Source organism: Achroia grisella, unplaced genomic scaffold (assembly GCF_030625045.1).
Source record: "Achroia grisella isolate CSIRO2021 unplaced genomic scaffold, CSIRO_AGI_Agris_v1 utg1387, whole genome shotgun sequence".
NCBI lineage: Eukaryota > Metazoa > Arthropoda > Insecta > Lepidoptera > Pyralidae > Achroia > Achroia grisella.
In genome coordinates this window covers 1,103,762-1,120,759 of record NW_026712628.1, presented here as the reverse complement: position 1 = coordinate 1,120,759, position 16,998 = coordinate 1,103,762, and the positions used below count along the sequence as shown (strand labels likewise).

Below are 16,998 nucleotides of genomic sequence, written 5' to 3'. Positions count from 1 at the left end.
ATGGCGCTGTGTGAATTGTTCAAGGTTATTTATTTATTTATGTAAAGAGAGAGTTATAATTCATTAATGTATTTTTTTATTGGGTTGTTTGGGCTATGGTCAGTTGCATGGACCTGTAGCACTGCGACCTACATAGATCTATTGTGCTCGCCCTTTTCAGAGTTCGCTACAAGAATTGAAGGATATTCTTAGGAGCGATGGTTTTTATCTCCTCAGGAAAGAGTGTAAACTTTCCAAAGGAGATATTTCATTTATGCATGAGTGGGCTACAACCACATAGGATGTGTAGTGGCGTTTCCTCTTCAGTTTCATTAATGTAAGTAACTGCATTACACAATCACCCGACCTATCGGTCAATCGACAATCGCATCTATTCAATTAGATTATTTTGTTACAACCCTTACTATAGTGGTACGGGGTGGTAGCAATCTAACCACGAAGATTATGCACTTGGGGGAGAAAGGTATATTTGAATAAAATTGGATTAATAATTAATTAGTTAAATCTTTATAGACTTAGTTAATTGACAAAAACTGTCAAATTTGTAAACTTCTTAAAAATATGCGGTGGACTTTTATGTTTTGTATTATAGTGTCTTCGTGTTACGAAGCTCGAACTTTATCTATTCGTATGTAACGCTTTTAGCAGGAACGGCAACAAGAGTCGAGCACACAGACACTGCAGCTCCACTGGGATGTTAGCCCCGGCAACGAGCTCGGGGGACTTTTGAAAATTCAAATCCAAATTTATAAGGGTACAATAAACTGACAGTCATATCTGCATATCTGCATAAAACATTTTAAAAACATATCTACACAGATTTTTTTACTATATGTATTCAATTCAATCAAAATATCTTTATTTATGTATGACATTTTAGCAGCTTACGAACGACAATTTTTTTATATTATAATATTTTCCCTACTGCCCAGTTCAGTTTTTTTTCCGGACTACTCTGATGCTGTTGGCCGCAGCTGGCCTTTACAGCTTCACCGGACGATAGGTGGCGAGTGCAGATGGCACTCCAAACCCGCGGAAGGACTTATGGAGCGGCTGAAGGCCAACTCCTGCCTGACGGATACGACTTTAGTCTGAGAGCACCGCTAGGGGTTCGAACCTCGGTTCAGGCCGTCGTAACATCGGTCCCCGTTTGAATTGGACGGGGGATCAATCGGAGGGGAGCCCCAGTTCAGTATATAGATCCAATTGAGAAGAACTGGCAAGAAACTCAATTGAATTACTTTTTTTTTAAAGTTAGCCAGCCATTTTTAAGTCAAATACGTGATTGCTATGTATGTCACGGTACGTACCTTATCTGAGTATACTGGTATGTATGTATATATGTATGTCACAATTAAGAAATGTCAGAGCTTATGAAGTACAGCAATCGTGAGCTAAGTGTAGCCGCCGGCGCCGCCCCCCGCGCCCATTACGGCAGATTTCATTTTTTCTCCGCCCCAGACAACCCTTCCCTCATTCGAATGCAAATTGGCCTTTTTCTAAATTGCTTTATTAAATCGAAACGTGTTCTCCAATAATTGGAGAGGGGCAGGTACGAAGTACCTGCGTTTAAGAGAAAAAACGACAACACGGCGAAATATTCTCTTATTAAACAACAATTAATTTATATTCATATCCGTCATACTCGTGAACGGGTGTTGCTTGTGGGGACAGGTCTGTTTGGGTTGCGAACACTGATTAGACTATATCTTTTGCAAATAGCATATGCTGGTGGTCACTCTATTCTCCCAGGTTTGAATTTAAAAATGAATCTCTATTATTGTAACATTTATATGAAAACAATACGAGCTGAGTTTCTTGTCAGTTCTTCTCATCTCGACATCATTCCGAACTGACGATAGATTTGACATATCATAAGAGTCTGTAATTGACCTACATGAATAAAGATATATTGATTTTTTTTTAATTTAATTCAAAATTGGAGTGTCTGTTTTATAATATTGAAATAATCGTTTTTTTACTACATACATATGAATATAAATACGGTACATACACCAAACTAATTTATTTTACAATTTTTGTTTATCTATCTGTTTGTTCCGGCTAATCTCTAAAATGTCTGGACCGATTTTCACGGGAATTTTATTAGCAGGTAGCTGATGTAATAAGGAGTAACTTAGGCTATTTTTATTTTAGAAAAATAATGTTAAATTCCACGCGGACAAAATCTCGGGTACAGCTAGTATATAATATATATAAACACACATAAAATAAACTTAAGGCTATAAATGTTATAATAGTTCAGGCGCGCGGTGAGTTCAGCAGATAATATCCACACATAGATATACACACGTTTCTAAGTATTACTTATCACTAAACTCGTACTTCACGATGTATATAATATTGATTAAATTGTAAATGCAGACAGCTCATTAAACTGATAACGTACACAAACATGGATCCACTGATTATCATTTGTTTTGTAAACATATCATTTTATAGCCGCAATTACAAACAAATATATTGAATTTAAAAACTCACATGTTAAAAAATATAACCTATTTATTCAAAGACTAGCGATACCAGCGACTTCGTCCGCGTGGAATTAAACTTTATTATTCTTATACAGGCTGTCCCAAAAGTCGAGAATAAACCGAAAGCAGGACATAAATTCATCAGAGCTATCAGAAAAATTAAAGTTTATAAAAATACCACGTCGTAAACACCCTTGTTATTTTGTAAAACAGTATACGTGTTATATACTAGCTGTGCCTACGACTTCGTCCGCGTGAAATTTAACTTTATTCTTCTAAAATAAAAGTAGCCTAAGTTACTACTTATTACATCAGCTACCGACCACGGCAATGTACCTATCCCGCCTACACTACGCTACCAAGGAACAGGACATTGTTGACTACATCCGGACTAAAAGTCCCGTCAAAATCGGTCCAGCCATTTCAGAGATTGGCGGCGGTTCTCGAGTTTTCGTCAGCGACCATAGAGACTTTTAACGCACATATATGCAATTCATTTATATATATATAAAAGGTCAGATTAATACTTTTAGTCTTTCATTTATATATATGTAGAAGATTAATACTTTTGGTCTTGAATGGTGTAGCCACTCATCACGAAATTAGCCATATGAGTAGAACTTGACATGGAAGAACACATCTTATCTTATCGCATCATAATTTGCAAACAGCACTTGTTGTCTTTGTATACAAACACTAGATTCAATCACAGATAACTCTGTTATTTTATCCACGTTTACTTTACTTAATGTAAACATCTAATGTAGGACTAACAGACTTGAGAACTAGAAGCGAGGTAGAATCCCTGGAGAATTCTTCTCACACTCAAAATGTCAAAAAATTGAAGGATTATTCTGTTATCTTGAAACACTCACTTATCGTGGACGTGTAGTGGAATCAGATTTAATTTTTTTCGGACTACTCTAATGCTGTTGACCCCAGTTTCAGCCTTTGCAGCTTCACTAGACCTTAGAGGGCGAGTGCAGATGGCACTCCAAATCCGCGGAAGGACTTATGGAGCGGCTGAAGGCCAACTCCTGCCTGACGGATACGACTCTAGTCTGAGAGCACCGCTAGGGGTTCGAACCTCGGCTCAGGCCGTCGTAATATCGATCTCCGTTTGAATTGGACGGGGGATCGGTCGGAGGGGTATCAAATGTGATTTAATAGCCTAGATATTTAAATTCAGTCAACAAATTTAATCTACATATAATTTTAGGCGCCATCTGTATACCGTTATCAGTATTAATAAGAATGCTGCGTCTGTTTCATTATAAAGATGAAATTTCTCTTCCTCACTCCCACACATGTCATATGAGCCTTTTAAGCATATAAAGCAGTTTACAGAAGAAGGATAACTAGAAACAAAACTATTTGCAATAAACCTCTTTGTATAAAACAAAATAAGAATTTTTATTTTACAGTTTAAAACTTTAAGTACAATTTACTGAAAAAAATGCAGTTAATAAGTACTTAACGCAAATATATAATAATATATCAATATAATACGTTGTTATCTTATCTATGGTACTAGCGAGAAGGGGATTGTTACTGATGTGGACGGATGACCCCATTCCTAGCAATGTACCATGTCATGTTCAGCTTTACCTCCACGCGGTTCCCCCTGGAAATCATCGTGATAAATTGCTGGTGAATTTGCCACGTTGTGTGAACTGACCAGACTTCGTGGTCATCTCAGCATGCTCTACTGGTGCCCCGCCAGCGTATACCATTGGTACAGGCGGGTGCATCATTCCAGACCATACGGACCAGGAGTAATGTGACACTGAGGGTGACGTAGGCAGGCGCAAGGCGTTTGTTCCACCACCTTCATGAAGGAGGAGTACTGGCCAATGGGGATGGTACTATATATCGGCGCTACTGTAGCAGTTTGCCGTAAAATTTATAGCTAGCTATAGTTGTACACGCGACTTCGTCGGCGTGGTATAAAAATATCTAGAATATAACAATAATAAGCAAAACGTGTCAAAATGAATTACACGATGTTAATAATCTCATTACAATTCACACAGCGCCATCTAGACAAAAGCTAGCTAAAGCTTGTGTTATGGGTACTAGACAACTGATATAAATACATACATAATTTTAGTAAGTATATTAATTTGGCGAGACAGACAGACAGACAGATATACTTTCCCATGTATAATATTAGTAAGTATATTATTATTTATTACTCATTAATAATGATTATGTAAACCAAAGGATTGCTCGCAATATTATAATAATTGCAGAAATGTAATAGAAAAAACGAGTCGCCGAGGTTGAATTAATTTCTCGAGGTCGAAGTCCATTTATAGAATTCGAGGTGAGTGGATCCAAAGTCCACCTATATACTCACCAACTACCTGTGACACATCCTTAACTTGTAAATTACTAACTAACACAACAATATTCACATTAGCACAGATATCGTAATACTACTATTCTACTATACCAGTTTTTTTTAAGTCAGTTTCTATCGAGGCCCCGTTGACACTATTTGGTTTTTGTAATTTAAGAGCTGTGCCCTTAAAGTCCAGCCACCTTCCACAATTTTCTATCAGTCTTTTTAGCTACTAGCTAGTGTCTACTTACTTTACAAAATTAGGATTCAGTTCATAAAATGTTTTATGGCACAATAGTTCTACATACAGACGGAATCCTTTGAAGATTGCATTTTTTTTTTTCTGAACTCAATATTGTGTTTTTTATATCTTCGCCGATTGTTCAGTCTCTTCTGTCATCAGGTTTACAAAAGCATAATATAATTATTTATTCTTATATTACCTTACCGTACACAGTTATAAAAAACAGTTGCAATCTCACGTAATGTTTAAAAAATACATATATTTCAATTTTTTATTATTAATATTTTCTTTTTTCTCGTTTAATCCTTACCACTTAGTTGAAATGATATCAAATTATACTGTGAACTATTTACATTATGTTTATTATACACACACCACACACACAGTCACCAATTATATTGCTCTTTTTATTTTATATTTATTTTAATTATTATTTTCACGTACCCTCAAATGGGTTTAAGTTGAAAATCAGTGTTTTGTTCCCTGAACAACGTTCCACGCTGAGCTTCGACCTGTTTGTATTGCTACAGATCACACATAATAACACAATTGTATAAATCTTATGTCGTATTATGTATTGTCTATTCTTATGAACATGTTCTGTGTGATTAGTAACAGACAAATAAACGATATATCTATCTATCTCTCTACCTAAGTAAGGTGTTCTCCCTGGCCGAGGCCAGTTAAAATTATAATTAATCAGTACATTTCACTTGTTTAGCATTTAATTATAATGAATGATAATTTGAATTATTAAGATGCCAATAAATAATTAAGATATTATTATTTTTGTCTATTAATTATATATTTTATTAAATTATTTTAAGGACTTTTATTGATATATTCCATAACCGTGCTATGCATACTTGATTTTAACTATAATTATATTTTTTTTTATGGATGATTATGGAATGGTGCACCCGCCTGCGCTAACGGTTTACGCTGGCGAGCCAGTGGAGGATGATAAGATGAGCATGAGGTCAGTTAGTTAGCCCATAGTGACAAATTTACAAATTTATCACTATGGTTTCTCGACAACCAACCATCAACCTGACATGGTACACAATGGGGTAATCAGTTTACATTACTAACAATCCCCTTCTTCTCTATATTGACAGCCCCGGTGGTCTAGTGGTTTAGCACACCGCTTTACTATCCGATGTTCGTGGGTTCGATTCCTCGCACGGTACAAACATTTGTATTCATGAGTATGATTGTATTGGTCTGGGTATTTTCTATGTGTAATATTTATTTATAAAAAAAATGTATCCATGTATTTATTTCTGTTGTCTAATACCCATAACACAAGCTTTGCTAGATGGCGCTGTGTGAATTGTCCTGAAATTCTTTTTTTTTTCTCAGCTTTTGCTGGTTTATTATAATTATTATTATAAATATTATATTACATTTACATACAATTATAGAAATTTACTTCTGTGTCTCGTGTATCAAGACGGTCATATTGTACTAATAAAATTTTCTGGGATTTAATTATTACTTAATAATTAAATAAATATTTATAAATAAAAAGAATCAAATATAATCACATCATATAATTATTCCAACAAATTTCACTTTTCTTATATACAACAATTTAACATAAAAACATATGTTTTACTTGTAATTTACAATATTAATTAAATATTACAACCTAGCATGTTTCTTCTAACATATTCTACACGCGGCCCCGCCTGGTCCTGTAACTCTGTGGTCTAAAGATGGTCTCTATGATGGTATCTAGGTACCAAAGATGAGGTGTTCATTTCATAACTATGCTATTGATGTTACTTATATAGTTGTATAGATATCACTAATGCTTCAGCATTTTAGATGACATTGCATAAGTCTTCGGTCTTTTAATTTTTAGAAATATATACATGAGCTTATTCTCACGGCTATATTTCTAAAATACTCAAATACGGGATATAAAAGTATATTTTTTACACCTATCTATATAACAATAGCTATACTTAATGTCAATAATGAGAAAGTCACAATAACTACATGTAACAGCCACATCACGTCACTTTCCTCTCCTTGAACAGTAGTGGTAGTCCGCCTTTAACGTTCTGAATGATGCCAGAGGCCGCGTCCACTTCTAGTTTCCGCTTAGTCTCTGGCGCTGGTGACACCGTGAACCGCGACAGTATGGCTGCCAGACCAGCCAGAGACTGCATCAGACCCAGCCGCTCACCTGCAATAATAAAAAGTATAAGGAATGTGCTAAAATTCTTTGATTTTTCTACTATCATTTCAATAGAGTATAGTAATTATCTGTACCAAATAGTCAGTTGCTTCTTTATACTCTGTAATTTCTCTGCCGTATCTCTCTTCAAACTAGAACTTGTATGTTTTTGTTCAAAGAAAAAAAAATATTTTTGATATTTTACTATTTTGTTAATTGGAAACTGAAATGTTAAAACTTACCGATACAAGCACGGGGTCCCGCTCCGAATGGCATGTAGACATATTTGTTGATATTGCCGACTTCCTCTGGGCTAAATCTCTCCGGCCGGAATTCTTCAGGTTTATCAAAATATTGGGGATCCATCTGTAGTGCCTGAATTGGTATAAATATTCTCACACCTCGGTCCAGCGTCGTGTTTAGCTCGGGCACGGGAGTTGTACCGATGCATTCTCTCATCAAGAACCCTAGCGATGGGAACATTCTCATGCCTTCTTTGAATGTCCAATCTAAATAAGTCATTTCTTTAACGGCGTCATAGCTCAGTTTGTTGTTGTGTTTAGCGAGTACTTTATCAATATTGTCTTGAACCTTTTGCTGTATTTCAGGATTATGTGCAAGCTGGTGTAATGTGAAACTTGTAGCGGACGATGAAGTTTCGAAGCCCGCAGCGAAAAATACAAAAATTTGTGCGGCCATAATGATGTCGTCCAACTCTAGGGTCGCCGTGTCGGGGGTTCCGTCTTCTTTCTTGCGCTCAATTGATTCGCCAACTATTAATCCCTTTTTTCTACATTCAAGCAACAAGTCGACGAAATCATTTTTACCTGCGGGTTCATAATTTCTCTCCTTCAGAATTTGTTTAGTTAAATGCAACATATCATGTTCAATTCTCTGTAATATGTTGAAGTGTCTGCCGATGCTAGGGAAAGCGGATTTCATTAGTAAAACTAAGATGTCCTTTAAATTAGGTTGAAATATTTTGGTTCCTAGTTTCCTGAATGCAGAGTCTTCCTCGTTGAGCGAGTCTGCGTCGAGCCCGAAGCCGCAGGCGCCGATGAAGTCGGTGGTGTAGCGCGCCATGAGGTCACGTGCGTCGATGGTGCGGCTGGCAGCAGCGGCGGAGAGGGCACGCGCCTGCAGCTTCTCTGCGCGCTCCACGATCAGCGGGAACATGGCCTTCAACTTGCCGCTGGTGAACGCAGGCGTCAGGCGCTGTCGCAGCAGCCTCCACATGTCACCGTCCGCGAAGAACAAATTGCGCATCATGGGTTCGAATACCTTCCTCTGGGAATTGAGACCACGTGGGTAATAGTGCAAGAAATCTGTGATAAGAATACGTTTTATCAGTTCAGGATCTCTGACCACCAGCTCCGGTCTTACCGCTCTGTAAAAGCCCACGGCTTTCTCATTGGGATATTTCCAATAGGCTTCGGTTGCGAGTTCGGTCATACTTTTCTTTACCAAAAAATTTCTCAGGTTGGTACCGAAGAGCGGTACGGGCTTGTCATTTTTGATGCCCTTAGTTTCCCAATATTTGAAAGACTTTATGCTGTAATAGTAAAACAGCGCGAGGCTGACTAGTACGATTACTATGCTGATCATGTTTACGTGCGAGTGGGCCGCGGTCACACTGCGAATGTGGACCAACTGCCCTATCGCCACTGTTATATAGTTTTTCATCTCCTGCTGATATCTACGTTTCTATGTATGCGTAGTGCAGATATTATTTTCACTTATTTTTATGTTTATGTTTATGCTAATCGTAGATATATTATTTTTACTGAGATGTGAAATTAATGACCTGAAAAAAACATACGCGTTATCTCCCAATGTGATGCTTTTTTGCAGATTAGTTATAAAGTTTTTATGTAATAATTAGCTATAATTATAGCAAAAAATATATACAAGCTGTTTACAAGTCTATAGGGCATGCTTCAGAGGCCAGTTTTGTTTATATTAGTTGTTTATATTTTTCAATTCGTTGAACGGGAGTGAAGCCTTATACTGGACGTTTTGGAATTAATTTGAAGTTATGAAATAAGTGTTTTTTTTTTATTAATAATAGATAACATAGAGGAATTAGCTCCAGAATAAGGCCATGGCTCTAACCCAATTTTTTTATTGTGTGCGTAGTGTTGTTGTAAAGCATTGAATAAAATATTTATCTTTCTTTCTTTCTTTCTTTTCAGTACGAGACCAGTTGAAGTCCTAACTTAAACCATTTAAAAACAAATCGCAATCAGACTTCAGGAATATTGTTGACATTTGGGTCACTGATTCTGGATATTAGAAAATTTGTTGGACACAGCAATTAGGAATAAATAAAATATCAAAGATTATCCCCTTTTCTGTTCATATTGTTACTATCAAAAATAATAATATGAACAGAAAAAGGTCTTTGATATTTTATTTATTCCTATATGTAAATTGTAACTTACTAATGTTTCTAAAAAAAAAAAATAGTAACTTATTAATGTTTCTCTGGCACCAAATAATATTCAGTAATTATTATTTCTTCAACCCTGAAAAAAAAATTGTCATTTTGTAAACATATTATTTTTAAATTGTCTAATAAATATAATAATTCTATTATTACTCTCTATCCTACAAGTTACAAGCTAGGACTATATTTTTAGTATATATATACATATATATCAAAATATCTGAGTACAGACCTTGACATGTGTCGACTAGCACATGTCGGAGCTTTCTTACATAATTTGCTTTGGAACATTTTAATAATTGTACGTTAATAAAATGTTTATTATTAAGTTAAGTAACTCCATATTTATTTTATTTATTTATTAAATTATACAATTTATTTTTATATTTAATATATATGTCATTATATTAGTCGTCAGATATATAATGACTTATAAATCTTATTTGAATAATAAAGTTTATAACATTTATATTTTAACTTCAAACTCGTGCATTTATTTAAGTGTAAAATATATAAATGTTTTCGAAAGTGCCACAATTACAATACAGACCTAATTATATATATGTATCGAAGTAGTTATGCATAATATGCAAAATAATGTCTGTATGTATGAATCGATGGGAAGTAAATTATTATTAAGTATGAAATATATTAGAATCACCTTTGCAATTCTAAATTATAACTTGTCCTGACTGATCTACCAACACGTAGACTTATAATTAATACTTAAAATGAATTATAGAGGTATTTTATTAAGTAAATATACACACAGCAAAGATTATATAAACTCCCGCGGATGCACTGTACAACAATGACGTGCGCGCGGTATGACGTCACGGTAAAAACGTATATAACATTACTAACGATTGCATCACTTCATCAGTTTTATCACCATCATAATAACACATTTTTACTCAAGGTTGATTTCTATATAAGACTATGTTATATTATTCAACGGAAACGGGAAATTCAAAGCATTTTATGAGCTTGAAGCATAGAACGTAGCGAGAGGAAGTTGGAATGGTTTATATTTTGTAATAAGAATTAGCCAGAACTATTTTTTTTTATTAATTTTATTTAATTTAAATTATTAACACGAATAAGTTTATGGTAAATAAAGGTATTTGCCTCTCTCGATGTTTCAACCAGGTTGCACTAGCCGTGGTTACGAGCAACCCAGTCGAAACGTCGATTGATCTTTATTTGCCATAAAATTATTTGTGTCAAGAACCGGTTAATAATTTAAATAATGTATATTAAACACGAAAGTTTAAAAATAACTATTAATTTTATTTGTTTCTCTGTTGCCTTCTGTTTAATAATTCTTTGGATGATAATATTAGCTAATGTCGTACCCAGAATTATTTACATATCGCCATCTTGGGTGAACTGCTCAGCTTCTTCTTTTGATCATTTCTCTTCAGCTCTGCTTAGTTTAAGACCTAGTCTCATCTGCTACTTTGGTTTTTTACAACAAATGTTTGTATCATGCGAGACTCGAATCCACCGACACTGGAGAAAGCAATGTGTTAAACCTACACCAGAGAGAGGAAAGGGGATTATTAGTGATATGGACTGATGATCCTATTGCTAGCAATGTACCATGTCAGATTGACTTCCACGCGGTTCCCTCTGGAAACCATCGTGATAAACTCTTGTTGAATTTGTCACGATGGGCTAACTGGCCTGACCTCATGCTCATCTTATATCCTCCACTGGTGCCCCGCCAGCGTAAACCGTTAGCGCAGGCGGGTGCACCATTACATTTTGAAGTGAAACTGGTTTCATGTTCCATGGAGAAGAACAGAGCTGGCCAAACAGACTCCAATTTCTCTGGCGTTGAGTCTACTCAACGGTGTAGTTAGTCGCTTTCCAGATCTAGACATATTTACTTGTAATTTGCTGGAGTTTCGTAGGATGGCAGTAGATTATTTATGTAGTGTGGAAAATTAAGATTAGGTATTATTGCTCTTTTGTTTCCTTGTGTAATTAGTGTGTGTGTATTAGTAATTAGTGTTTATAATTGTGTGTATTTGTATACAATCTTCCTAAGTGAGCATATTGGCAGACTGTAAAGCTCACTTAGTGTGACGTAAATAAATAAATAAACAAACTATCATCCATAAAAAAATCTAGACGAGTGTGGCATCTAGTATTGAATAGAGTAAGTGAATGCCATAACATAGTTGCATGGTATCAAAGTTCAGACACGTTACTAACACTGTGTTGTAACTGGCGCTGGATAATTCTAGAAATTTTACATAAATTATATGCTCATATTTGTATACAGTGATGCTATTATTATTTATTATCTTTCTAGGAATAGCATTTGTCTCTGTAACTCGTCTGTAACTAACTGCTTTATTAGTTTCGAGTACCACGCTTGAAGCGTAGTAATCTTTACTTTAAAATTACATGATTTTTTTACTTTTATTCGAACGTGTAATACTGGTAGCTCACTGTACTATGATAAATAAATATAGAAAGAAAGAAGAAAGGAAATAAGTTATTTGGTACACACAACAATAACAGAAATATACTGAAGACTATGAAATAAAAATAAGTAAATATTACTAACTAATTAACGAATTAACGAAATATGGATATGTATATACAGTCGAAGTGGGAGCGAGAGGTATACAAACAAAAATTCTCTACAATGTTCTAAAAGATCTCGACCTGTTTAAAACTGTCTAAAACAGGCTTCTACGAGATTTGGCTGGACAGAGAAACACGAATTATGAAGGTGAGTGTTAACGTACGTAAAAGAGATCCCTTCAACCGACACTCGGGTCACATGTCCCGGGAACTGCTAGGAGTTTCCCTCTCTACCACAGGATAGATTTGGCACGCGCCTACAATCCATAGAACGCTAAAATGTTCGTTTCTCTCTCTTGTTCCTCAAAATTGGACGACCTCGGTGGTCTAGCGGTCTAGCATACCGCTTTACGACCGATGGTCGAGGGTTCGATTCCTCGCACGGCACAAACATTTGTATTCATCAGTATGATTGTTTGTATCGGTCTGGGTGTTTTCTATGTGTAATATGTATGTATTTACAAAACAAATCTATGTATACATATGTATCACTTAATAGTATGGGTATACCATAACACAAGCTTTAGCTAGCTTAACTTGGGTCTAGATGGTGCTGTGTGAATTGTCCTGAGATTATTATTATTATTATATAAAATATGAGTTCAATGGGTGCAACATAAAAGAAAATACTGTCGACACAAATAAGATAATTAATCTTATCTAGTTCTAATAAAGATACCAAGAAAAAATAAAATAACCCTGGACAATTTTGACCAATACCAATAATATATTCTACCATAATCCTAAATTATAGTATCTTTTTTATATATTAGTATTTAGAATTTAGTATAGTTCTATTATATTTTTATCTGTACTACAGTATTTTTTTTTTCGGACTACTCTAATGCTGTTGGTAGCAGCTGGCCTTTACAGCTTCACCGGACGTTAGGGGGCGAGTGTAGATGGCACTCCAAACCGGCTGAAGACCAAATCCCGCCTGACGGATTCGACTTTAGTCTGAGGGCACCACTAGGAGTTCGAACCTCGGCTCAGGGCGTCGTAATTTCGATCCCCGTTTGAATTGGACGGGGGATCGATCGGACAAACAGTTAGTTACCATTGTCTCATGCGGAATATAAAAGGGAAAATATGTTTTTTTTTAAAACGAAGGAGTAAATTCCGGACCATACAGTATAACCTGCGACTGTTCATTATTTGTAGGATTTTCTAGATTTCTGGATATATTTTTTAATTTTAATTTTCTTATCAATACATACCGCAGCGTTTCTTAATTGATTATTAAAAAAAAATCTAGTAAATTATTTAAATCATTATTAGTTTAAGTGATATATATAGACACTAGTGTGTGTATGTTTCCTAAATAGGTCAGTTTTATTAAATTTCGTTTAATAAATTTATCGCCACCCATAAATATTGTATCTCCTCACATTATCCTGTTGGCAGCGAGTTATCTAATCGTCGGAAGACGTCGAGCAATGTCCATCGACCAAATTAGCGATACTCTCCAGAGGTCAAATGTACTGTTTGATACCGAGGGGCGAGTACTGATGTCTCAGAGTAGTTAGACGAGCTTAGAAATTACACCAGTCACGAGTGAGTACCAATACTTTCTTTTCTTACTAAAGGGACATTCTAAGTTCTCATTCGGACGTTTCAATAATTCTTTGATATTAAACAGTTTCGAAAATATCTACTTCATGTTGGTTTTGTCTAAGATTTATAAATCAAGTATATTTATACTTGATTTATTTTAAATATTTTTTTATATAATTGAATGGCAAACAAGTTGCTATTCGACAGAACTAACATTCTTCCATACTCTATAATTTCACTACCACATCACCATGAATCCATACTACACTGTTTACAAAAGAAAGCACAAAGATTACAAATTCGTACATTTTCCACTGTACAACGGGCTAAAATATATTTTAGTAGAATAAAGTGAGTAGGTATACCTACTTACTTTATTCTTAAAAATACAAATAAATAAAAATCAATTTAGTTGGCAGTTTGTATTCACATATTTCAACTTAAAAATGTAAAGTTACAACAATTATTTATAATTTTAAATTTTAGCACTTTTGAAAATCTTACATATGATTACTACTATTTTACTAAACACTTAATACTTACTATTTTACTAAATCCACTATTTAGTAAAATAATATGTAAGTTTTTCAAAAGTACTAAAATTTAAAATGATTTGAATAAAGAATTTTCTATTCTAATCTAATCAAAAAAACACACATAACTATCAGAATATTTTTTCTGAAACTATAAATACTGCATGCACTTCTAAATCAACTGAGCCTGAAAGCGTAGGTCACCAAAGGCCTCCCGAAGCAAACTTGATTAAGATCAAATGCAGCACAATCTCTGGGCAATTCGGCGAGAGATCGGTCGATTTGTGCAGAATCTGATTATTTGGTGATTGTAAACAGAGTTAATTGGCAATCGATAAGGGTATTGTGAATTATAGATACCTACATGGTATATGCTCGTTCCCCTGATGATGTGTATGAATATTGTATATTATGAAGATTTTTGCTCTCCACAAATGAATGACAATCATTACATAGTATAAAACAATAGGCTCTGGTAACCATTTACCATCAGATGGGCCGTATGCTTGTCTGCCACCATAGTAGTATAAAAAAAAAAGTCAGCGACAGCGACTGTGTTTTATACTATGTAATGATTTGCCATAAAATTACACGTCTTTGGACCCGGTTAACAATAAAAACTAACATTATTTTTGTAATGCAAATTTGTATGCCGATATTTCAAACTTCTAATCATCATCATCATCTGCTTCTTCCTTATCCCATTTATTTGGGGTCGGCGTAATATGTTTTTCTCTTCCATTCATCTCTGTTCGCAGTCATTCCGTTATTTACTTCCTTTCTCACCATATCATCTTTCACACAGTCCATCCTTCTCTTTTTCGGTCTTCCTCTACCCTTATAACCATCCACATTCATATATAACACCGTCCTTAGGATATGATCTTCATTCCTACGCATTACATATACCACGATAGACGATTATTTTATTTATAAAATATATTTAAAACTTCTAATAACTTTACATAATATAAAATTAAGTCCATGTCTGTTCATAGATCTTTTACTTTGATATGCATGATGACTTGCAAATTGATTTATAAAATATATTCTGCCAAACTGAAGAGGAAACGCCGCTTCACATCTAATAACTTGCATAAACGAAATATAAAATTTTCCCGAGGAGATAAAAACGATCGCTCCTAAGAATATCCTTCAATTCTTGTCCCTGACGGGTCTAGGTAGCGAACTCTGAAAAGGGCGAGCACAATAGATCTATGTAGGTCGCAGTGCTACAGGTGCTACACATCTGACAATAGCCCAAACAACCCAAAAAAAAAAAAAATAGATCTTTTAAACGGATTAGTATATATGTAGTCTTTAGCAACAGATACGAGTGATTCAAAGCGTTCCTTACATTGTTATTTTAAATTATGTGTTAATTTTTTTAAATGCATTGCCCACATGAGTCCTGAGTAGTGCTATGGTTGACTGGGAGAAAATGCCTCAAAGTGTTATGTCCGTCATATGAATCTATATTTGTGCATTAAAGTTTTAATAAATAAATAAATTCATTCAATTTATATATATAATACATGGTGATATGTTAGAGCGGAAAATTAGTATATCATAAATAAATAGTTAACAGAGTAGTAGAATAAAAAAGAATGTAATGCAATCGGTCGATTGATGCTAAACATTTTCGCATGGCTCTTGTGCATGGCGGGCGACGCACCACCACTACGTTTTATACAAATGTTTTTATGGGACAAACGAGCATGCGGCTCACCTGATGGTAAGTGATTACTGCCGCCCATGAGCACCCGCAACACCAGGGGAGTTGCAAGTACGTTGTCGGCCTTTTAAAAAGGAATAAGCTCTTTTCTTGAAGATTTCAATATCGTATTACATATTTCAAACTATTATATTAAAATACAAAAATCATTTATTAATTAGAGTAAAGTATTTCGTGTTATTTTTTACCGTCCAGTTTTTTATACTGTATTGCGTCCACAGTCGTTTTGTTCTGCCTCATTACATGTCTTTCATAGAACAGGAATATGAAAGTGTATTAAAATAATGTTTATAACAAAATATGCATACAATTAATTAATTCGAAACATTGCAATTTATTTTTTTATTTCATCATCTAATTAGAAGTACATAATAACTGGTATATCAACGCTGAGGACGACTTTGATTGTATTATCTTAAAATATATTGAGCCGACTATTTACTCCACTTAACAAAATAATATATACAAAAAAATCTGATAACTATGACCACTTTCTGTGTATATTTGGTTAGTACGCCCGTTTGTAAGTATTATTTAATTTGTCTGAATTCTATATAAAAGTATAAAACAAATTAATTAACGACTTAATGGGGATTTTTATTATTTCTTATAAAGAAAGGAAAGAAAGAAAGAAAATAGTTTATTTGGTATGTAACAATAATAAAAATAATTATTAAATTTTAAATTACATACTGATTTATATTAATTACATAGTACCAAATACATAGGTCTCCGCTCAGCATCTGTCGTGACGGGGTACCACGACGCTGGTATTCTGATACCTTCATACATATAATATTAATATACATACATACATAGATCTGGATGGATAACACAGAGTAAACTTTTACGACATACTACCAT

At 34.6% G+C, this 16,998-nt stretch overlaps 1 protein-coding gene across 1 annotated transcript; it reads right to left on the bottom strand.

Moving 5' to 3' along the window:
- Nucleotides 1-6,877: 6,877 nt before the first annotated feature.
- On the bottom strand, nt 6,878-8,904 carry LOC131855410 (cytochrome P450 6B5-like). Its single transcript, XM_059206683.1, has 2 exons — nt 7,511-8,904; nt 6,878-7,277 (listed from the first exon to the last, which is right to left on the bottom strand). The coding sequence occupies exons 1-2, from the start codon at nt 8,871-8,873 to the stop codon at nt 7,102-7,104; spliced, it is 1,539 nt and encodes a 512-aa protein (XP_059062666.1). The 5' UTR covers nt 8,874-8,904; the 3' UTR covers nt 6,878-7,101.
- Between the last annotated feature and the right edge of the window lie 8,094 nt (nt 8,905-16,998).

What these genes read in the sequence shown, in the direction of transcription:
- LOC131855410 (XM_059206683.1), bottom strand. Translation starts at nt 8,873, where the DNA reads ATGATCAGCATAGTAATCGTACTAGTCAGCCTCGCGCTGTTTTACTAT. An exon ending in GGGACCCCGTGCTTGTATCG is followed by an intron (nt 7,278 to 7,510) that starts GTAAGTTTTAAC and finishes TTATTATTGCAG; the next exon opens with GTGAGCGGCTGGGTCTGATG.